Source organism: Corapipo altera, unplaced genomic scaffold, assembly GCF_003945725.1.
Source record: "Corapipo altera isolate COAL_440 unplaced genomic scaffold, ASM394572v1 57, whole genome shotgun sequence".
NCBI lineage: Eukaryota > Metazoa > Chordata > Aves > Passeriformes > Pipridae > Corapipo > Corapipo altera.
In genome coordinates, this window is record NW_020884905.1 from 7,853,743 (window position 1) to 7,878,285 (window position 24,543).

General features: G+C 40.9%; 1 protein-coding gene across 3 annotated transcripts in view; it reads right to left on the bottom strand.

Moving 5' to 3' along the window:
- CACHD1 (cache domain containing 1) overlaps positions 1 to 24,543 on the bottom strand; it is a 94,767-nt gene that overhangs the window by 53,399 nt on the left and 16,825 nt on the right. For all 3 annotated transcript variants that reach the window (XM_027651812.1, XM_027651813.1, XM_027651814.1), the window contains exons 2-3: positions 9,875 to 9,937; positions 1,357 to 1,505 (exon numbers count right to left, since the gene is read on the bottom strand). In XM_027651812.1, the coding sequence (XP_027507613.1) occupies positions 1,357 to 1,505; positions 9,875 to 9,937 (212 nt within the window). The remainder of the gene's footprint in view (positions 1 to 1,356; positions 1,506 to 9,874; positions 9,938 to 24,543) is intronic.

Here is a 24,543-nt window from a genome sequence, read left to right on the forward strand (position 1 = left end):
GAAAAAGAACACACAGTTAAGGAGTTGTAACACAAATATTTCACAACCCTCCTGAAGGAAAGTCATAGCCCTAAGGACACATACATTTTCAAGGCACAATCTAAAGCAAACTACCCCATGAAAACAGCAAATAGCACAGACAAATCTTTTGCCATGTGACCTCTTCTGTAGCAGCAGCTGATAAATGCTCCAAAGCATAATATTATAATTACCGTTGCTCTAAAGCCAGCACTCTTCTGCCCAACTAAAACACCCATTTTAAACATCAAGGATAAGCTGTTATCAGCAATACCATGTCCAATTTAACGTCCCACATGTGCAGGCCTCCTCATAGCTGGAGCAAGTTAGTCCACAAATTAAAACGTGGAAGAATTCAAAATATGATCACAATATCCAGGTGGGAGATGCTTTTAAAGCTCTGCAATCAAGTTTGCATAAACTTTCCATAAATGGAGAAGCTGTGGCTTCCCCATCCCTGGAAGTGTCCAAAGCCAGGTTGGACAGGGCTTGGAGCAACCTGGGATAGTGGAAAGTCTGGAATGAAATGATTTTTAAGGTCCCTTCAAACCCAAAAATTTCAAGGATTCTATGAAATGGAAGGTTACTCTTGTTCTTTTCAAGAGCATATGGAACTAAATGTTTAAAATGCTGAATATTGAAAAAATTATTACCCTTTCATTGGAAAAATCAGACCTTCTATCACATCTTCCTACAGCTAGGAAACCTAAGTGCCTATTCTGCAAATAGGCAGCATAATAAAACATGATTAAACACAAACAACTACCCAGATTTAGACTATTCAAAACCCCTGTATTTAAAAACAAAACAAATTTAACATGAACAAATCCAGTTTCCAAGCAATACGCTCAATTTCTCTAAATCTATGTATCAAACAGCAGCATGTCAATTTGATTTAACTGTAAAGCAGTATTTTTAGCATGTGATGTACTGACCAACTCATGATTTTGGATGCTTCAAAGGAGAAAAAAAACAATCCCATGACCAGCTTGAGAAGAATTATTCAAGGCAAGCAGTGTCTCAGTGCAAAAATGGTATCCTGGATCTAGACAGACTCATTTTGTATAGAAGACTGTGAAGGGTTGAACAAATTTTTTTCCTTTTTTTTTTTGTTTCCAGCTGACTCCCAGTTCTTGTTTAAAGCTTCTCATTAAACACTGATGTGGCAGAAATGTAAAAGAATCTGAGGACAAGGTAACAGGCACCTTTGGAGTTCTGCCTTCTCCCTTTTTCAGAGTTATCAAAAATAGTAGAAAATACAGGCTATTTTGCAAAGAAATCGTAATTTTTCTTCATTTTTAAGAGACAGCATAAGTAATTTCAGAATTTAATACTCACTCCATCATAGATGGTGGAATAGTACAGCAGTCTTGGATGGCAGTCAAGGGTGATGTGAGATGGGCAGTGTATGATGCTTCCACTACTTGCTTGTTACGATTCACAACATCCAAGTAACGGTTAAATTTTTCTCGAATTTTTTTTGCCAACTGCAAAAACAAGTAAAAAGAAATATTAAAATTAAGTCACTTTCTCTATATTACCCATTTCTTGGTAACCAACATCAACGGGAAGTAAAAGTTGCATGTGTTAAATGTAATAGTTGTCTGATTTGCTCATTGGACTTTTATTTCAGTGGTTCAAGCACTGCAAATCAAGTAATTAATAATACTGGCCACAGAAAGCAGTAAAGGCAAAAAGATAAAATACATTTACTATCTAGAAGTGGGTGCTTGAACTTAAGAGTTTTCCATGTATGAAAAGTGTACTTTCCATTGCATCAAACTTCCCTTTCATTAAGAACCGGCACCTGGAGATGACTCTGCCTGTACTACAAGCTTAGCACTGAAGTGCTCCAAGGCCTGACAAGGATGTGATGGAGACTAAAACAGGCCACAGGTCAACTTAAATGAAGCTCTAGGAAAGCCCAAATAATAGTGTCAGAGAAGCCATCACCTCCACAGAACTCTTCTGCTGCTTCAGGAGCAGACAACAGCAAATCTCCCATTGCACTGAATCTGTTTACAGAGCAACCTCAGGATCCAGGGAATCCCAAATACTGCCATGAATATTTCTCTGTCCATCAACAGCTTCCGCAATCAGGTGGATCTGTGCAGATGTATTTCATTACTCCTTTCACGTAGATTTGGGCAAAATAAGCCATCCCAGCTCTTGCTTTTCCGCTGTAATCCCTGCTGCTTTCCTGGGAGGCTTCACAGGCTCTTGGCTGAGCATCACCTGAATGATTTTCTTCATCGATCTCTCAGCTCAGTGAGCCTCATCACAAGCTACAACAGTTTCAACTACAAACCTCAACTACAAAATGAAAAATCTCTAATTAATGTTATAATATAACAGAAAGAAAATAATGACAACTGTCTCGCACCAGTGAAATTCCTCCTGAAGCTTTCTGCTGTCAGAATTTCCTCTGAGGAAGGCAACCACTTATAAATAAGGATAAGGTTTAGAGTTACACTATTGTAAGAGCCAATTTCTCTCCTTTCAGAAAGTAAAACCAAACACTGTCGTCCCTCCCCAGTAATTCTCAGGCCTTTTAAAAGAATTAAACTTTAGAAATAGAAAATTAGGTACTTCCGCCATTCTTTTTAATATTTCTTAAAAGAATTTAAATAAAAGTAAAAATAAATCAACAAATTTTTGCGAAGAAGTATTTCCAAGCTCTGTATCAGAGTTGGTTGGTGTGTGATTTGAAGGACTTTCTGCAGGAAGAGCTCTCTCCACGCCAGGCAGACTCCAAGCAGTGGGAAGGCTCCCGGTGTTAACAAGGGCAGAGCCTGCTGGGACACATCACAGGCCCATTGAAGTCACTGTGCTGTCAGATAAGAGCTCACTGGTGTCTCCTTCATTAGGCCCTTCCCAACGAGCCTGACTAATGACTCTGCCAGGGAAAACTGGAAGGGAAAAATCTGTGACTGTTCCTTGAGCAAACGTGACAGTAAACACAGTTAGGAGGAAGCGTCAGATTTTACAAGAAACATTTACTGAGACTTGTGCTCCTGGTCTTTCATCAAAGTGAGAAATTAATAAAACAGATCAGGCATTTTTTTTTTGCTCTGCACATTCTGTACCCTTTTCACATCAATACTTCTATTATATTTAATCATCAACCAGACACATCCTAAATGAAAAAGAATAATCTCTGAGCAATATACTGAGCTGTTGAATATTCAGGAACACTACATTTTGCAAATCTGCAAACTTCTCCAGAGCTAAGTCAGCTCCTTACTCCACACTACTCCCCTCTCCTGCTCCCTGTACACCCCAAACTCTGCAGGGATGATTTAACGGAGCCACTACAAGTGCCGAGAAATGCCGTCGGTTTTTCCAAATCCCCTGGACTAACAAATGTCTTTCCTAACTATTACTAACAGGACATTTTGTCATGATTTACTTTGCTATGTGAACAACGAGGCCCACTCTGATACAGCATTGCCTTTGCCTCCATTGTTCCCAGGGAATGCTGCAGCTCCACAACAGGTCTCCTGGGAGCACAGGTTTTAATAAGACCTTGCTCAAATGACTTGCAGAATTATACCTAATTAGCTTTGTAGAATGATTTATTGCCAAGGCACCAGAGGACTACTAATGGGCTGCTCCATGTTAGACATCCAACACTATTAAATTGCTCCCAGTTGTTAGAAAATAAGCTGTTTTACGGTAAACTTTCTTTTTGTCTGGCTGTACTCCTCAAATGTGTGGATTCTTCTGCAGAGTCTCAAACATACATAAGCCAAATTTCCTAAATTTCCATTAAAGTTTTGTGGGTACAAAGTCTCTCTCTAAGTTTAGGCAAATGAAATGGTTGTGCTTAAGCACAAATTAAACCAGGTATTTGAATCTGTACTTTTTTTTCTTGGTTTTTCTACCCAAAGTCATGAAAAAGGGAGAGAGCTTAACTTTGCTGAGAAAAGGCCCATATGAGCATCATTAGCAGTAATAAAACCAACACAGAGCCCCAGAACAAAAGGCCTCTGGTTGGGAATCACGGCTGGTCTCTGATAAATGAAGGCTGTACAAGACGAGGTTTCGGTGTTGATGAGTTTTCACCTTCGAGGTTGAACGATAAAAGCACCCCCCAGCCTTTGAATTTCACCCTGCTGTGCCGAGTCTAAGGATCTGACAAATCTGTTTTTCAGAAGATCCTGTACCTCAGAAGCTGACAAGAAGCAAATGCTTTGTTCCTAAACTGCATCACCCACCGAAAAACCTCTGAATGGCTCAAAGTCGTTACGTTACTTTTATTAAACAGGATCCAACGCTCTGGTCGGGGCAGAGAGTCAAGTGCATGTCAGCAACGAGGGACCTGAAGCCTCCCAGAGCTCCACAGACATCCATTCCCTGCCCACAGACAGAAGCACAGCTGGAAGAATTCAGTTTGTTTAATCTAAAGAACTCTAAAAATACTGTTCTCTGATAGCAAGACAATACTCCCAACAATCCAAACAACCTTAAAAACAGCAAACTCAAATAAGTCACCGATGGTGAGATGATCCAAAAACAATTTTCTACTGAAAATTGCTTACAATGAATAAACTATGTTAAGAAACTAAGGGTAACACACCAACCAGACAAAATTACTAAAATTACTAAAAACAAATGGTTCTAAATCATCAAATTGAGAAGTGCTATCCAGATGAAGCCTAACAAAACTAACTTAATTTTTCTGCCATAACTGGGCTTCAGTGGAGCACAAAATCCAGGACAGTGAACAGGCATTCCAGCCCTCAGTGATTAAAACAACAGCAAAAAACAATCCATCCTTCCCAGCTCCTCACGGCTGCACATGCACATGTGCACACTCACATCATTCCCTCCCAAACTTTATTCAGCTTGCAAAGTGATGCACTCATTACTAGAGCCTGTCAGAATAAAAGCTGCAGGCTTAAATCACCTTCTCCTCTTTCTAAATAAAACCCTAAACTTTTTATCCAACATAAACTCTGCTTTTTTTAAACTGCCTGGAGCTGAAGAGCCGCTGGATACTGATGGATGCCAGACCCACTCTGGTTACAAAGCCTCAAAAGGGCAGAGAGAAAGAGATAACAAATAATGAAAGGACAGAGCAGTGAACTATTAAACTATTCTAAAGTAATTGTTAAAACATTTTTAAGGCAAAATGCAAAGCTGTGTCCTGAATCAGGCACACACAAGGGGCAAGTTGCTGATATCCCACCCTTGGGTGGGTACCAAGTGTGACAGACATTCCCTGCTCCCCCAAAAATGATCCAATTCACGCATTTTAATGGAGACTAAATAAATCTGGATACCTTGAGATTGGCATAAAATGTTATCATCTCTGGTTGATTAACAAAGTGCTCTTCACCTCACCTTAAAAACAAAAGCACAGGAAGCCTCACTTGGCATTCCTCTTTTTTTTCAGATTTCTGTATTTTCTTCCTAATTTCAATAAACAAAACAATAAGCCATGAGTGCTGGCTCCAAACAATGCAGCTATTAGCCCTATTTTTTCCATCTTTCCTTTGGCAGCTGGCAGGCAGCCAAAGCCTTTGGCTTTGCAGACAGGTTGGATGGTAACACCTGGTTCTATTACTGCAGCACCCATGGGTAATGCACTTCAATTGTCACCATCTCCACTGACAACCTTTCATCACAACATCACTGAGGTTCTCTAATTTTCCCAGAGACATTTGCCTCATTTGCATAGTTCCCTCAAGCTTTTTTTCTTAAAGCTTCTTCCCCCCTCAAAGCTCCATAGCTCTGAAGTCTTCCCTTTGCAGGGAGCTCTGAGGGAAAGCAGAGCTCCAAGGTTAGGTTTTATTTCTGGCTGTAGCTTGAAAGCCAAGGTATTTTTCATGTTTTCAAGACTGGATATAAAATATGCATCAGTGGGGCTGACAGGCACGGATGCTGTAACGGACTCACAGCCAGGGATTTAACACTGTCAGGCTCCTTAGAAAGTATTGCTTATAAATGGAAGAGTTTAGATATAATTTTTAGTTTTAAATCCCCTCTGTCAACCAGAAAAATCTGCAAAAAAGTTCCTCTCTCCAATACCCACCTGGCACTCCTCCTGCTGTATCATAACTGTGACTTTTTTAGAAAATTTTAATATATTTATTCCTAGTGTGCCAGGCTCTTAAACCACTGCTTCTGTACCAATCCTGAAGAGCACGGAGGTCACCAGGAACGCAACTCAAGAAAGGATCATAGAATCACCTTCGGCTTCTTCCCACACCTCTGCTTTAACAGATCCAAACCATTCACAGAATCCTAAAATGGTTTGGGTTGGAAGGGACATTAAGGATCATCTTGTTCCACCCCCTACCATGGGCAGGGACATCTTCCACTAGCCCAGGTTGCTCCAAGCCCTGTCCAACCTGGCCTTGGACACTTCCAGGGATGGGGCAGCCACAGCTTCTCTGGGCAACCTGTGCCAGGGCCTCACCACCCTCGAAGGGAACAATTTCTCCCTAACATCTAATCCAAACCTGCCTTCTTTCAGTTTGAAGCCATTCCCCTTTGTCCCATCACTACATGTCCTTGTGAAAAGTCCCTATCCCTACTTTTCTGGGTGACACTGAAAATATACTTAATCAGGATACAGGGAACTACTTTCCAATATGCATTTCTTCAAAGAGACCAAGACTCATTTGAGGTTTTCTACTGGCCAGTAACTTTGGCAAAGCTTCCCCAGACTTACTCCAAGGAGGATGTCAAACATGGTACACAACAGAAACTAGAGAAAGGGCCAAATTCCTGAATCATTCTGGAAGTACATTAAACACAGTGTAATTGCCTTTTATCACTTTACATCGATGTAAAGTTCAACGTGGTGTGAACATCCCACTTTTCACAGCCAGGGAAGATGTGCTCAACAGCCAAAAGGAGGTTTTTCAGCATATTACAGATATATTTCCTCTCCAAAGAGTTCAACAGCTCTTTGCAAAACCCAAAACAAACTAAATAAAAATTCAACCCAACCCAATGCACACCGACCAGGTCTGAACACCCTGCACCTTGTTGGGACAGACAAAAATACAAGGAGTTATTACAAATCTCTCTTTGCAGAGAGAGATTGTTTCTGCTGTGCTCCGACTTCTCTCCCCAAAACTGGGAAATCTACTCCTGCTCGAGATAATTTCTCTGTCCTTTCTCCTCCATGGAGCCCCATTTCCTACTCTCCACACCACAGAAACCAGACATCTGGCAGGACGCTGAACACGCAGTTCCTTGAAATCAGCTAATCTAGATTTTCCCTAAGAAAACTACCCCTCTTCCACTTTATTTAGATCACTAACTCACACCACTACATTTTCATATCGTATGCGAGTTCTCTGATATTGAAATAACTTACAGGGAAAGAATCCAAGTTATTTTTGGCAATGGCCACACAATTTTTAATAACCTATTCAAAGCAAAAAAGGTTTTATCTGTCAGGTACAATAGTAATAACTGCAGACCTTAAAAGTGTAACCAGTTCAATGTCAACAGGTAAACTGCTTCTTGTGTGGCACGAAGGAAGCCAAGGGTATTGAACAGTTAGGCCTGAAGGCCAGCAGCTGGAGTTTTTCACTTTCTCAACAAATTGAAAGTCATTATTTACACAGTTTGGTATTAAAAAAAACACCACCCCCACAATAATCCACTGGTCTGCCAGAAAAAAATCCCAGCTGACATAAATCCATAATTAATTGCCTTTGGGTATCAGTTGCTAAGAAAATGTTAATGAATTACAAAAACAGGAATGAGAGGCAGGGGATTTCATTTGCTTACATTTGTTTGCCTTCGCTCAAGACGATCCTGTTCCATGTCCTACTCTCACTCATAAAACTCCAGTTATATTGCTGGTGATTCATTAGGGCTAAAAGATCTGGTTATTAATGAAACAGAAGTGCTCAATTATTCCTCTATCCATTTCACTGCTGAGCTTTTAACCACAGTAATTGTGCTTCACCAGGGCCTCATTTTTCTCCTCTGACAGCTCCGAATCCATCACACAACCTCCAGTGTTTAGACAGCTATTTATATCTACTTAGGCTGAATACAGACATCTGCACTGGGGAACAAGCAGAGTCTTTTGCTAAGTGGAGAATCGATAGTCGGGACTTCAAAGAAGTTTTAATCCAGTTTCTTGGTTTCCCAAAAACACTTTTGGCTTTCAAAAGCCATCTGATATGTATAATCCAGCCCACATGGCCCTTCTGCGGCGCTCAGACCACCCAGAACTACTCCAGAAAAATGCTGCCCTACACGATGCAAACCAGGAAAACCCTTTCTTAAAGATGTCGGGATGGTTTGGGATTTAAACTTTTAAAGTCAGGTGACAATTACAATCTCATGGTCCCTTTGCATGCTGGAACCCACCTGGGCATGATTATAGGGAAGCCAAAGCCGGAGGGCAACAGAGCTGGGGAAGGGTCTGGAGCACCAGGAGCAGCTGAGGGAGCTGGGGAGGCTCAGGCTGGAGAAAAGAGGCTCAGGAAGGACCTTCTGGCTCTCTGCAACTCCCTGACAGGAGGGTGGAGCCAGGTGGGGGTTGGGCTCTGCTCCCAGGGAACAAGGGACAGGATGAGAGGAAACAGCCTCAACTTGTATCAGTGGACATTTAGATTGGATATTTGGGAAAATTCCTTCCTTGAAAGGGCTTCCCAGCCCTGGCACAGCTGCCCTGGGCAGTGGTGGAGTCCCCATCCCTGGTGAGATTTAAAAGCCATGTGGATGTGACACTTGGGGACGTGGGACAGTGGTGGCCTTGGCAGTGCTGGGGGAATGGTTGGACTTGATGACCTTAAAGGTCTTTTCCAACCTAACCCACCCTCACAATCCCATTTGAACCAGCTCTGCTTTGACTTTTCCTTGGTAAAAGTATTTAAAAAGACTGGAAATGTCACCATTTACAATAAGCACAACTTAGAGTGCAATTTTTTTCTATATTACATGACCAGTTTCAGTGCCCATGAACATGCCATGCACTGATCTGCTCTTGGAAACCAGCAACACTCCTCATGCACAACTGGGCTGTCTGCACTGCTGAGGAGTAATTCCCTTTTCCCTGGGGAAAGCCCCACTCTGAGGCACTTTTGTTTTTACTGAACATTAAAACTAGTGTGACAAGGGTCCAGGAAGGTCAGGTTGTTTGCTGAAGGTTGTGCAAGTGAGTCTAGGCTTAAACTGGAAGGAAAAGCTGGGTTTTTGTTCCAGGGCAGCAGCCACCTCTTTGACCAAAACCCATCGCCTTTACCACAAGGGTTGCACTTGTGAACATAATCAGTACCTCAGTTTCCTGAAGCATATAAGATGATCTATTTATCTTTTTTTAAATGGATCCAAAATTAATTTTAAAAATACATACATGTATTAAAATGCAAGCAGGCCTGTGCTGAGATGTATTACCTCAATGTTAAACTGAAGAGTTCAATGCTCAAGTGTGTACTCATAACCCCTCACAAAATTAAAAAGCCCCACAACCACAATTGTTATGCACAAGGCTGTAGCTGTCCCATATTTCCAAAAAGCAATCAACATCATTTCCACATTCACAGTGACATTAGTGGTTTTGCTCTGAATTACATCAATTTTAAAAGAGACAATTTCAACACGAAAGCCTGTCAATTAATGGGAGACACTACATGAGGGTCCTTTTGATTCCAAGGGACAGCCCCACAAAAAACAGATGGAAAACCTTTTCATGGCAATTCAAAACTCTCAAATGCATCATCAGCCCCTACAGGCCATCTCCATTTATATTTATTCCATTGGTTGTTATCTGATGTGCTGGATGTTAGGAAAGAGCCACAAATCCAGGCAAAACTGCAATCCCTAAGCTGACTCTGCCTTGGTGACACAGTGAGAGTTGGGAAGGGGCTTTTGGACTCACCTGTTGAACTTCACTTTCTCCATTCGATATTTTCTCTGTGTACACAAAGGAGTTGAATATCCTCTGCAAGAAAAACCAGAAAGGATGTGTAAGAGACTTTTTGTTATAAATGCCACATTAAACAAGTTCCAAAAGGCAAATGAGGGAGGAAATCAGGTCAGAGAAGGATCTGGGGAGTCTCCAATGCCAGGTTTATCCAAGGGGAATCATGTCTCTCTGTATCTGTGGATCTGCATTGGTTTTGAAGGCAAGCACATAACAAGGTTTTTCCAAAACATCTGTTTATTTATCAGACTGACATAAGGTGCTAAAAACAATGTCTCATATCACAAAGCTACTGCTGTGCAAACTATGACCCTTCTCTTGCTGAATATTTAACCCAAGGCAACTATTTTTAAAAGTACTTGTTTCCAACTAACACGAGAGGCTGTGATCCAAATTTAGACATATTTGGTATCTGGAAAAAAGGAAAATGAGACCTGATTTTGAATACAACGAGATCAACCTCACTAATGGCAAAAATGGATGTATCAGAAGATAGAAGTGAGAGCTGTTTCCTCCCCTGGGGAAGCTCCCCATCAGTTCCCAGAAGGACAGGAGTGCTTCACAGGTGACAGCCACACTGCCATCTCTGTTTACTTTGCAGTGGTTATGTTGAGGAAAAAACACTCAACATCTTGTTAATATTCAGCTTCCAGACTGAAAAATAAGATTGGAATCCCTGAAAAGTTTGCCTCATACACCTAAGTTTCTCTTGCAAGATTTCTCATTTCCAAGGGCAGCTTGGGTAAACATACGATGCCCCTAAAATATTCCTTTGCCATCTGTCTTAATAGCTGCAAAATACAGCAGAGTTTTGAGAGAACAGTATCATGAAGAGCAACAATAGTGATGGTTATTCACTATCAATAAATGCAACAGTAATATCCTGAGGTTATTTAGGCTGTGAGATATTTCTCTACCAGACTCAAGGGGAGCTGGGATTTCACTGATGGAATGGATTATTAGTGTTAAGTCAAACACATGACATCACTTCTGGCGAAGGACAGTGATTCATAAAGGCCCTGTTGAGTCTCTCCCTTAGCTGTGAAATCATCACTGCTCCATGACTCCAAGAGGTTTTTTTGAAGCAGGTTCAGCTGATTTCCTTCTACTAAAGCTATAACTGGCCAAACCAGCCTAGAAAATCCTTTGGTGTGCTCTGCTCCCACTTACCATCATCACTTTCCCTTTATCCCTCTCCCTCCTGGGGACTTGAGGAATTCCAAAAATTTGAACTCTTAATTCTGAAGAAGCCTTTGGAAGGGCAGCAATAAATCTCCTTGGTTTACAAGTCTCAGAGAGCCAAGAAGGGGGGGCAGGGGAGGAAAAAAAAGGCATCTACTCTTAGTACATTGAGACTTCCTCTTCATCCAGACCTTTGTTTAAAGTTCTGCTTGGGCACTTTAACTACAAACATGTTGGCTTTTTTTTTCTCCCTCATGAGATGAAAAGATAATTTAAACATCAGAAGAAAATACATTAAAGCATGTCATTTTGATGCAAAATGTTTTAAATGAATTGAATTTTTCTCTCCATGCAGCATTTAAATCTCCAGACATCAAAAGGAATGAGGAGGAAATAGACTGTCAGCTACTGAGAATGGAGCTTTCTGTCCTCAACACAAAGCTGACCCTTCCTCCACCCCTTTCACACATAGCTGTGTTTATGAACTTGCAAAATCATGCCAGAGAACATTATATAAGAGTCCCAATGCCAGCAGGAATTTATTTGGCCACTGGACTAAGGTTTTTAACCTCTTTGTGCTTGATTTTGAATTTAACTAATATATTTAAAACAATGCAGTATCTTCTTTTTTTTTTAATTAAAAGCACTGTGCATGGGGGGGGGGGGGGAAGGAGACTCTTGGTTAAAGTGCCAGCACAGATAATGAGTAAACCAACAGTTAAAATTAATTAAGGATTTGGAATCCACCCAAACGTGATCTGTCGCCCACTGAGGTCCCCGAGCTCAGCCCTGCCTGGGTACAGTCCCTACGCAGGATATCTGCTCCCTACTCAAGAATTCCAATGCAGAATTACACTCAAAACAAAAAATACCTCCCTGTTGTATTTAAGCAATTTCACCAACTTAAAAAGTGATGTAAATTTAAGCAGAAAATCAGTGGCAACCTCAGCTGAAGCTGAGGTAACTTCACAGACCCAAAAGTCAGCTCCACAAACTTACAACAGTCTAAATATTTAGATCTTGCCTGTTGCATTTACGCAGCCCATTAGCATCTTCATTCTCCCCACCCCTGGTTGTTTAATTGGCTCTGCTGAGCAGATGGCAGCAGGATCAGCTCCCTCCAGCAGAACAATTCCACACGTGTTTAATGAGATGCTTCCCGGGATTATTTGCCATAACCCATCACCACTCGCTCTCTCAATGCAGGAAGGCTGCAACCACTGTGCTGGCTCAGCATCCAGCCTTTCCCACTAAGCTAGTGCTCCACCAGACATGGAGCCACCTTCATCCCCACCATCACTCCCAACATCTCATCACACACCACCTCAAACCCTGAACAACATTTTATTTTTTTTTCATTTCCCCCCCCCCATTTTTCTATCAACAACATTTTTAAGCTTATTATAATTTTATAAATATTCTTTTTAAAATATTCAAACACTGGAGAGAAATAACACTTGTTTCCTGGCTTTACCTGTCACCTGCAGTTTTATATCAGGTTTAAACTTAGTGGTGCTGGCAGGGGCTGAGCACAAAGCCCTGCACCATCCCCAGGGCCTCTGTGCCTCTGGCAACACCTGAATCTTTTTGCTGGGCACATCATTCCTGCTCTTAATCCTTCCCTTCCCTCATTCAACACTTGTGTTTAGCTACACAAACAGAAGCCTAAAAAGAGAAAATCATTGTATCTGCAGGGACTGCCACAGGATTCTTGGTGATCCATGACAGCTCCAGGACACACAGAGGAGAGCCAAGATGTGTGCCTGTGAGCCTGCAGGGGATGATCACAGCCTGCATGGAGTCCTGAGAAAGCAAGGGTTTGTTTTACAAACACACATTGCCAACATTTGCTTTCCTAAGCTCTTTAATTACCTCTCTGAGTCAAAGCACTTGCAACTTCCAAGAAAATATTCTTCTGTGGTACCTCGATATCCCCCTCAATGACTGTAACTGCTCTTGGTGCCACCAGCCTCAATTTTAGCTTTTACAACAGGACAAATATTTGATGAGATACATCAGGAAGCAATGAGAGGATCCAAGGGCAGGGGGCTGGGATAGGGAAGATTTGGGCCACCAGGGTCTAATGCCTTGCACAGGTGGGGTCTGACAGTGATGGATGGGCCCAGCACCCAAACCCACATCTCCCGGTAGAATGGAGTCAGGTTTCCCAGCCAGCCAGAGATAAGGGGTAGCTCAGGTTTAGCTTTGTGGTGTCCCAAAACAAGGCTTAAGAGACTTCTATTCATCATCTGAAGCTGAAGGCAACTCAGTTTGAGATCTGGGAGATGACTCTAAACCAAGCTTAACATAAAAAGTAAAATATTAAATGGCTTGCTCCCTCAGTTGCTTGAGATAAAAATTAACTCGGCAGCAAAGAACTGCAGTGAGAAAACACTTCAAAAAGCTCCAGTTTGACTGTCAGCACAGCATCAAAACAAACAGAAAAAGCCACCAGCCCCAAATCTCCAAGGTCCTCAACAAAAAACAAGTGCCAACTGCTCTGCAGAGCAGTCAACCATTTGCACATCACTTTATTTGCCAGATGAGATATGAATCCATCTCCTCATCGACAAAAATAACATTTTTAGAGACAAAGTGAACCAGGAAAAACAAATCCAGGATTAGCAAAATAGCCACTGAGCTGTAAATATGTCAAAGCTGCTTTACCATCTATACTACAAGAGATTTAAAAAAGAAAAAAAACAACAACATCTTTCAGCAGGTTTAGGGCATAGATTTCTGTTACCTGTCATATTTAGGTAATGACAGGATGAAAAAAAACAATAATATTTAAAAAGTTATACAGAAGTGCACTAGCAAAATATACATGTGTAAAATACAGCATTAGCTCAGCAGGGCTGGGATCTTTCTTAAACTTCAGGCAGCTCCTAACCAGGGTCTGTTTCCTATTTGAAAGGTTAATGTTTTCAAAAGTGGTGAGCAAACAAATATCCAACAAATCCTTTCTCTGATGAAACTCACCGAGTGGGATTGTTTTCAGGGAAACCTGTGGCTTCTGTCTGGAGTTTATTTTTGCAGTGTCTGAAGCCATATCGTGTTATGTTTTGTTACCATTTCCTAAAACCAAGAAACATTAAATAGTGGGTTCCCAGGAGATCGAGGACATGCTTCATGTTTTTCTCCAAGAATTTACACTATCCATGTAAGAAACTGAAGTAAATTGGAGGAAAACACAGCGAAAGGCAAACTCAGTGGGATGAGCACAAAAGGAATATTCCAACAACACACTGCAAATGCCTTTCTCTTCCTGTGGGTTTCAAAACAGGACATGTTTCCAGAAAGGATTTAACTAATCAATGCTTTTTTCTTTACATTATTTGTCAAGCAGCAACAGATACCTGTATAAGAGGCAGACAAGGAGAACTGCGATGCCAAGCTCACAGGCCGAGCTCAGGTCAGTGCTGCGATGCCAAGCTCACAGGCCGAGCTCAGGTCAGTGCTTTCACAGGGGTCAGGCACCACGTGCAGCAGCTTCCATTTAAAAATGAGGAAATGCCAAACCTCATACAGCTTATATTTCTGCTGTCCTGGCCCAGTTCCTCTCCTGGCATCTTCATTGTGCTGGGAGAAGATCTCCAGTCACTGCTAATGGGCAAAGTTGTGCTGTGCTCAGTTATCCACATTGTGGGAGTGTTGTTAAACCACACCATCGTTTGAAAGCCTCTTTTGGCAGATTCATTTAAGTGATTCTGCTCATTTTACAAATAAAATTTACACAAGATTACTTGGAATGTGGAAAAAAATCAATTGTGAGAAAAAGCAGAGACATCAGACACAACTTTTCCATAAACAGAGCACAGAACCTGTTGGCACTCAGGAGACAGACATTTGTAGAGATGTATCTCCACATGCTCATACACACCTTTATGGGTGCACACATTCCCCAATGTTTAAGGTTTTAAGCAGGAAAACACCATCTTTCTTCCAAATTTTTATCTTAATGGAAATTGTTTACCAACTCCCTATTTTATGACTCAAGCTGTCATCACCTTCAGCCACGTGCAGCACTGGAAGATGTTTTGTGCAACACAGAGGACAACTGGGATTCAGGTTTAATCTTAATTTTCATGGTAAAAAACATCACATTTGTATATAGACTGTGGGAGGTAAAAGCCTTTGGGATCATTTCACAACTCGGAAGGGGAGATGATAAATAGGTATGACACTGCTTGAAAAGGAGCAAAGTAGAGCACAATTCTTATAAACTTGTTCCCTTGGAAAACTTCAGGCATTTGCAAAGAGACAAAACTATGGAAAACTGAGTAACTGCCAAAAATGCAATCAAGAACCGGCAGGTTTTTTTGTCTTCTTTTTTCAAGGGTCCAGAGAAGAGGAAGGGAAAAAGAGCAAGACGGGAAAATACCCCAAGAAAATTAGTTCCACATGGTAAAAAGATTATTCATTTAGCCAATGTAACTTGACTAAGGTTATTCTCATGACAATGTATATGGCAGCATTTCAGAAAAAAAGAAAGTCATGCTACCCAACATTAAAATACAAAGCAGATGGGCTTCTCAATGGAATTGGATTTTTTCTCCCTACACTTACTCCTCATTCCAACCTCTAGAATGTGAAACGTAAAATATTCATATGGGTTTTTTCAGGTTGAGAATTCTTTGGTTACTGAACTGTTTTCATGTCACTGCATCTTGTTGCTTTCCCTTTAAAGAGAACAGAAATCTGAGCATTTACTGGGAGAACTCTCGGTTTCATTTTTCTGGTTTGCTTTCAAGCTCATGACTAAAAAGGGGGAAACATTTAAGCAGCAGCCCAAGACCTGTAAATAGATGCAATCCTGGAGTGAAAAGGCCTTGATACCATTTCAGTGTAAATTACTGTGCTTGTCCAATTTGGTCATGAATTCAGTATACAGCAAGTATGCAGGACAAACAGGGATCAATTTATCCAGCTAGGATTGTGTAATTTTACAGTCAAGTCAAAAAACAAAACCCAAAACATAAAGGGACACACACACACACAAATTTTACTTCCTGATCAGTTTAAGACAACCAAGGCAGAAGGTGATGGGTTTTATTTGGAGAAACACAGGAACACTAAGGCTGGACTGAGATAAAGAGATCTTGAATCAGAATAAACAATATCCAAGAAGACAATCTTAAATACAGGGATTTGTAGATCATAAATCACAACACTAAACTTCTGTGCATAAAATGAATGGGCTGATGGTAATGTAATCACAGAACTGTTTTCTTTAAATGTCCAAGAGGATCATTTTTCAGGATCTCTCAGCAGGAACCATCAACATACACACGATAAATACCCCATCAGCCTTCCCTACAAGCACTGCAACAGCACTTCAGAGCAGGAGCTGTCTCACAGTGCACTCACTGACACCAAAGTTTAAAGCTTTAACACACAGTTTGCAGGTGTTTCCACCAAGACACCCACACTTTTGTCAGAGAAAATAATAGATGAGTAGTAACCTGAAAAAGAGTGTCGGGACATAATTACCTTCCTGTGTGAGTCAGTGTCTGTAATAAAAAGTACAAGGTTACTCTCCTATGATAGTATTTGTATTAATAAATAGAAGAGTTTTAAGGTCACTTGTTTATATACCTTATTTGCATTATTTTTCTTTGATATAATCCTCACACTTCCTTTTCCAAGCAGAAGGAAGTGGGAGCAACTCTGTGTGCACTCCTAAATTCTTATGAGGTTTAATTTCTTAATTGAATTTTAAACCAAGTTAAAAAAATAAACTCCAGAAGATAAACACTTTGCATTAATTATTTTAATAATTCCCTCCAATCTGGATATAAAGTTATTTTCAAATAACTGTTACATCTCAAACTGACCCAAGGCTTAAAATGATCCAGACACAAGAGAAGTGTCCTGGCTGAGCAGGGCTTGAGGACCTCAGGATGTCCTGTCCCACCACTGCCACACTCCAATTCCCTGAAGACATGATGACAGTGCCAGAGCTGTGACCCCACATTTAAGCAGCAGGTCAATCACCAATCCCTTAGAAAAGCAGAGAAGAGTCAGTTTAATCTGCACTCTTCTTGACCTTGAAATGTGAAATCCCCTGGGAGTCTCTGTGAGCTTTAGGAAACAGCATTTTGTTATACTTCAGTGCTAATGAAAGGAGAACTACCCCTCAAGCAGCACTGGAAATAGGATATTTTTCCCCTTGCTACCAAAACAGGGGTGGAATGAACTCAGGGAGTGAGGACATGAATGGATAAGCATCTGACAGCTTCTCCCTGTGATGTTTCATGAGCCAGAAGTCCACCTGACACCACCAACACCAACGAACACACCTACAGCACAACCAAACACTGCATCCTGGAGCCCAAAAAATAACATAAGGATGCAAAGTAGCAAATAATTAAGGCAATAATCTCCAGAAGAAACCGCTCAACCAGTTTTCCTCAGCATCCAGATATCCACCTTCGGCTCCTGCTGAAGGAAGTCACTTGGTCCCCAGGAATATTCTTCCCTGGCCCTTTCAGGGAGCTGTAGTCCAGCATGAGTCACCCCTGGTCAAACGCTCAACTGGGAGCTGGGCGATTAACTGCTCTTCCTCATGTTTAACTTGTTATCTCAGGAGGCAGGAGGAGGTAGGGCAGCCCCAGAAAACAAATGTAATCTTCTGGAATGAGCAGAGCCATTAGATGTTATCAGTTTGTAAAAAAAAAAAAAAAAAAAATTAAAGATATGAGACTAGAGGAAGCTCATGAATTGAATTCCTGCAGCACTTCAAAGCAATTTGTGCTTGAATGCCAGCATTTATTCTTCTAATTAAAAAAGGGAAAAAAGCAAGACATCATTTACATGAAAGAGGAGCAAGTAAAAAAACCAAAAAACAACCAACAACCGAAACTCTCACAAAACCTCCAGTGTTAATCAAGCACAGAGTAGATTCCAACCCAAAAAAAGGGAGAGAAAGCTCCGGATTTAATGAGGGAAGGCGCTGAAGAGGAGCAAAACTCGCCTCAGTGCTTTCTGCAGCACTCCTGCCAAGCTATTGCACAGGAATTTTAAATCCAGCCTTCAGGAGCAAAAAATCATCAGATGTTGGGCAAAGCAATGTTGCCCCTCATTGTTTTACAAACTGCAGAGCCAAGGGTGGGGGCTCTGAGGTCCTTGCATGTGAGATGGGATGGTCCCACCAAGGTGGCTGCTGGGACAGAGAGGGCTCGGGCCCTGCTTGTTCTCTTGCCACAGCAGCAACTTTGGCATATATCACATTTCAAGGAAAGATGATTAAATAGCATTAAAGTCTTGTGAAAAAAATCACAAAATAGAATTTCTAATCGCTGCTCTAATTATTTGAATATTAGCTACTTTTTTTGTCTTCTTAAATAAATATAATAAATACACACCATTGAAACAAGTATCATTCACTATCACTGAATAAACAGCCAAGAGTATTTCCTAACTAGTTAAAGACAAAGATTCCAACCATCTAAAAATTAGCCTTGCTGAAATTATTATAAATATATTTATCTTTCACGCACTGAGTGGCAAGAAATTAGACTGAACTCTAATTAAAAATCAGAGTATGTGCTCTTTCTGATGAGCTGCTGATTAATAACACTGACTGATTTCTGTGACTGGAAATGGTTGCCTCAAATTAGCAGCTGAAATTTGAAAGAATTCCCCCCCAAAAATGTTTAAAGGCATATCACCTGTCTGAAGGTGACACCTCATGTTACAATGCAGGGTTTTTTCAGTTTCCTTGGCCACCGGAAAAGCTTTCTCCACCTAATTCAATGTAAGAGAAACTCTTGGCCATGTGGCCAAATTCCTGTGGCTTCCCATTCAAGCCATACATCCTCAGAGTCACTGCAGGAAGAGTGTTCTTCTGGGGTTATCCCACATCTCCCACTATTTATTCTAAAATTTTCAAGGGAGAAATGCACCACGTCCAGCCCCAGCAGACCTGTACTAATTACCATGTGGTAGCACCTATTATAAGAAGCCTTTGCAAAATATACTCACTATAGAAGGTTAATCATTTGATGAGAAAATCAAAAACATCCACACATAAAGGAAAGGAATTTATACTGGAGGGAACCAGCTTTTCAGGGGAAAAAAAAGCAGGAAATTGATAACGGTAGTTTTAACTCTTTTCCTCCTGTGATGTCATTGACAGTTGGGTGGTACCCACTAAGAAGATCAAAAAGGACTCCTGGACACACATTGTTAAAATTCAAACAGTGACAGATGCAATTACTATTTTTCATTCCTTCTATAAATACTATTACAAGCTGTTTTTTCACAAAATATTGACAAACTATGAAGCAAACTCCACTGCTCCTGGTAAATGAACACAATTAAACCAATTTCTGTTTCAAAACAAAGAGAATTATTTGACCTCTTTTTTCATCTTGAGTCGTGTTTAACTTTGTCTAAATAAAGTATTTTGGAACCTCTGGGGAAAAGGCTGCTCCTTTACTAAAAATAAACCTCTGCTGTGATTTCCTTCAGAAGATCCCACTTGGATGACACTCTCTTATTTAAAAAGCTCTTGTGCTGATCATGTGTAGTGTCATCTTCATTAAAAATAATCAAGAGTCCCTAGGCACATATTTGCACTGGAAATTAGAAATTCGATGTTTCATAGTATTTCAAGGTTTCCTACCATCCACTCCTATTTAATTTTTGAGGATGCTTCAGTGCACATAAAATATGGATCATTCAAAGCAGTTTTCAAATTAAAAATCATTTGGTGCACGATTCCAACAGGACCGAGTGGCAAAGCTGCAATGGAATTAAGGATTTAAGGCTGTGAAGAGACCACCTCCAGCTCCACAACTCAATGAATTCCCTTTCTTTGGCTTTTCTCTGCAATTATCTGTGTGTTGCACGTCCCTCTGAATATGTGGAAACGACCCCATAATCCACTTTGGGATCAGGATTAGTGAGTTCAAGCACCAAGGAGAAATAAAGGCATTACTGTAGAATTGAAGGAGATTAATGCTACTCAGGGAATAAATATTCCTGTTGTCTCACACAGTTACTACTACACTGGTGTCAGTATTTGACTGTCAGGGAGTGAAGGGCAGAAAAAAAAGACTTACAGGGCAGAAAATTGTTTATTATGCTGATACTGATAATTGATCTTAACAAATTAATGAATAAATTTTAACTTTAATAAATTGCTGATACCCACCAATTAACTTAAACTGTTTCAGCATGAAATCTGTATTTTAATTTCCAAAAGCTTTCCACGTGTGTTTTCACTACATGGTTTTTGCTACAGGAACCCTGGGAACTGAGAGACTTACACTGAAAACAGCTCCTGTCTCACCTCCCCAGCTGGATTTTTATTCTTCCTATGTCTTTTCACTCCTAACAAGGACACAAAGACAAGGCTAAGGTTCCAAAATGAAAAGCATCAGGCAATATAAAAGTTCAAAAGATCCCAAAAAGTGATGTTCATCCTCAAACAGAGATAAAGTACCATAAGACGAAGTAAGAGCATGAATTTCAGGGGTAGGAAGAAGTCACAGAATATCGAATTTCTCAAAACTAAGTTCTGAAAGTTATGAGAGCCCTTTTTCTGTGCAGGGTAAAGCCCTTTCTCCAGTGTCTCATAGCACATTAAATCAGGGTTATAAATAATACGATGAGCTCCTGTTTCTCCCTGTGCTTGCAAATTGAATAATAAGTGGCAATATAAGAATAAGAAGCAGTTGCTGTATCTTGCTGTATATAAATAAAAGTGGGAAGAATTGAAATAAAATTTGAAGTAAAAATTAAGTACAAATCATGATGTGGCAATTAGAAAAATACCACTAAGTATGAAGTAACTACTGCCACCAGTTCACACTGTTTTTTTCACATTTCCAGGTGCCACCCCCGCCCTTGTGACGCCCCTTGTCCCCATGTGCCAGACGTGGCTCCCTCCTGCTCCTTCCTCCACTGCACTCCCACTCTTATTCACAATGTGAAGTTTCCAGTCTGAGCATTATCTAATGAAAACATAAGTTATCCAGTCAAAAAATGTGTGTTCTGCTCCACATGTTCAGAATTACGAGGAGGAGACCTCTGCATCATCCTACAAAAACGTGGAATGCCAACCAAATCCTCCCCAAACATGCAGCATAAACCAGGTCAGCCATGTATCATCAAAGATAAACGAGAATTACTGAACTTTACAGCAGTTTAGGAAGGTATTTTAACTGATAAACATAGCAATCACTAATTGCTTATATTAATTTGGTATTTTTTCATATATTTGCTTCCTGTTTCCACTATCGTTCATATAAAAGTGGTTTGAAAAGTGATTTGAAAGCAGAAAGGGCACAGAGATTTTCTTCAAAGCATGATAATCAGAGCAAAACCTTTTCAAAGTCTTGAATGCATTGACAGGACAAAATTTAACAATTAAAAGGAGCTGGAATTTCTTGTTTCATTACACTGGCAAAATAGAGAATGAAGCGCTCAGATGGAGAATGAAGCGTTTCCAGATGGAGTCCTAGTTTGGTTTGGTTTGGTTTGTCAGCTCTACCGGGTTTTGAAAGGTTTAGGTGCTTGATCTTAGAGTGTCAACAACTCAAAGATCCCTTTTCCCAAACCAAAATTAAATACGCACCCTCTTCCTACCCTCTCTAATCATGTTACTCAACACAATCCTCCCTGCTCAGCCCCAAAAAAGTTATCAACAAAATTTCTGGTTTAGTTTTTCTTGTATAAAATGCACCTCCTTCAAAGCAATGAAAAAAGATGCTGTAACACTGACCTCTTGCATCTTTCATTTTTATTTTTGAAGATATTCTTCACAAATCATCTTTCACCTGAATAGTTGAAAAGGTAATTCCAGCTGTAATACCTGTCTCCTACTCTAATCTGTTATTTTATCAGTGATCCTCTCACTTAAATAACCAAAAAAGAGCAGGAGACTTCCAAAATAGAGCTATAAAATGCATAAAGAGTAAAAGAAACTGGAGGAAAGAAGGTTCCTGAATTAGATTTCTAAGAGTTCCTTGTCAAAAGAGTGGACAAAATAAGCAGCTTCAGTAATAATATAATTATCACATAATATCATCATATAAATATTATCATTCAATAATACAGTGACAATGGCATTTTAAGTTTACAATTTGCAAAGTTATTTTACTTTAAGAGTTTGGCATGTCCAGTTCAAGCACTAAAACAAGCTTGAAAGATGGAGGAAAACAAACCAAATCCAAACAAAACAACAAAACCCAAGCAAAACAAAAAAACCCAACCCTGAGAGATTCAACTGCTGACAAAGCCCTAATGAAAACATACATTTGGGTTATAAAAACCCAAAGAGTTCTGAGTGTTTATTCCATGTTTCCAAGGAGAGAAGGCATTAAAGGATGAATTCTTTGAGACTGCACACAATGATCACCATCTTAAAAACCGGCAAGTTTTAAACTGAGGTAAAGAAAAATGATGTTTAAAGACAAATACCCTTATTACACAGTTATTGTACCACCTGTTCTGAAGATAAACAGGAAAAAAGTGCCAAAAAAAATTTTTCCATATTTCCTGCCTGCTAAACATTTTCCATATAAAGAACTTAAGAAATGCATTTTCAGCAGGGCTCTGGCAACAGCATCTATTCCAGAACTGCCATGAATTTCAAAATTAGAATTAAATTACTGCTTCTAGACATCTTGCTATTATTTTTTGCTTTCAGGTGGACTTCATTTAATCTCAGATAAAAGAGATTTGTTACAAGAAAGGGACAGCCTGTAGGGCTGTCACAGCTACACAGGAACACTCCACCCTCTGCCTCCCACGCACACCATCAAATTGACTCTATTTTATTTCAGCATCTCAAAATGCACATGGAATGACTATTTTTGGAGCAAACATACTTTGGGATCAATATTAAAATTTCAGCCTTTAAAGAAAAGGAGTGCCATAAGAAAGCTCCATTTTGACAGCACCAGCATGAGACTGGATTTGAAAATTTCAAAATTTCCACGTGCACAGAAGTTTCTGCAGCTGCAGGCACTGTTCCTGCAAAATGACACTCTTGACGCTGCACAGCCTCACAGGAGTACCAGCAAACACCACATTTTGGTCAAAAATAATGAAATATCTTCCAATTTCTGAAGGCAAGGAACACCTCTCTCAAAATTCACACAGGACACTCACCAAAATTCTCACAATATTAAAGGCTCTCTCAGCAGAGAGAGACGGTGAAAACCCACTGGGATCATTATAGCAGATAACTCTGGAATTGCACAGGACAGCCAGGCTCCTGGAGAATGTCCATTAAATTCCCAAGGAGTATGTCCATTAAATTCCCGCCCATTGCTCCATCCCACCTGCACTCCCACAGTGCTGGACCGTGTCCCTGTCTCCATGTATTAATTTTACATGCTCCTCTCTCGCAGACAATCAATCAGGGAGTTAACGAGCAGCCCCCAGGCTCAGTCTGCAGGGAAAACTGGCAGTGGGAATGCTGCTGTTTCCAACAAGATCTTCACAGAATCACAGAATATGCTGAGGTGGAAGGGACCCACAAGGATCATCCAGTTCCACCCTTAGCCCTGCACAGGACCATCCCCAAGAGTCACATCAGGTGTCCCAGAGGATCATCCAAACACTCCCTAAGCTCTGGCAGCCTTGGTGCTGTGACCACTGCCCTGGGGAGCCTGTTCAGTGCCCAACCACCCTCTGGGGGAAGAACGTTTTTCTAAGATTCAATGTAAACCTGCTCTGACACAACTTCAGGCCATTCCCTGGGGTCCTGTCCCTGGTCCCCACAGAGCAGAGATCAGTGCCTGCCCCTCCTCTTCCCCTCCCAAGGAAGGTGTAACTGCAATGAGGTCTCCCCTCAGTCTCCTCCAGCTGAACAGACCAAGTGGCCGCCCCAGTGCAGAGCAGAGCAGGACAATCCCCTCCCTCACCTGACCACTGATGCTGGGCCTGATGCCCTCCAGGACACAGCTGGCCCTCCTGGCTGCCAGGGCACTGCTGCTTCACGTACAACTGGACTCCCAGCTCCCTTCCTGCACTGCTTTCCAGCAGCTCATTCCCCTGTCTGTCCACACATATCCGTATGAGAAGCCAACAGAGCTGCCTGACAGCAACAGCCAAGCTGGTTTTAGCGTGGGTTATTTACTCAGGCTGAAGCAGCCCTTCAGACAACAAGCTGCTCCCTTACCACTGCAGAAGCTATGAGCACAGCATGGTGTGGTGAAAAGGTCTTTCAACTCCTCCAGACCCATCTCCATTGGTTGTTTAGCAGCACTGCAGCAAATTTTTAAGTTCATAAACCACCAAAGTCTTTGTGAAAGTTTAGAGACTGTTGGCTTAGGTTTCATTAGGGAGATCCTAATCTCTTGCATTCCAAAAAAAGGCTTGCTTTGATATTCATAAAATCTCAGAATGGTTTGGGTTGGGAGGAACCTTCAAGCTCATCTCATTCCACCCCCTGCCATGGACATGGACACCTTCCACTAGCCCAG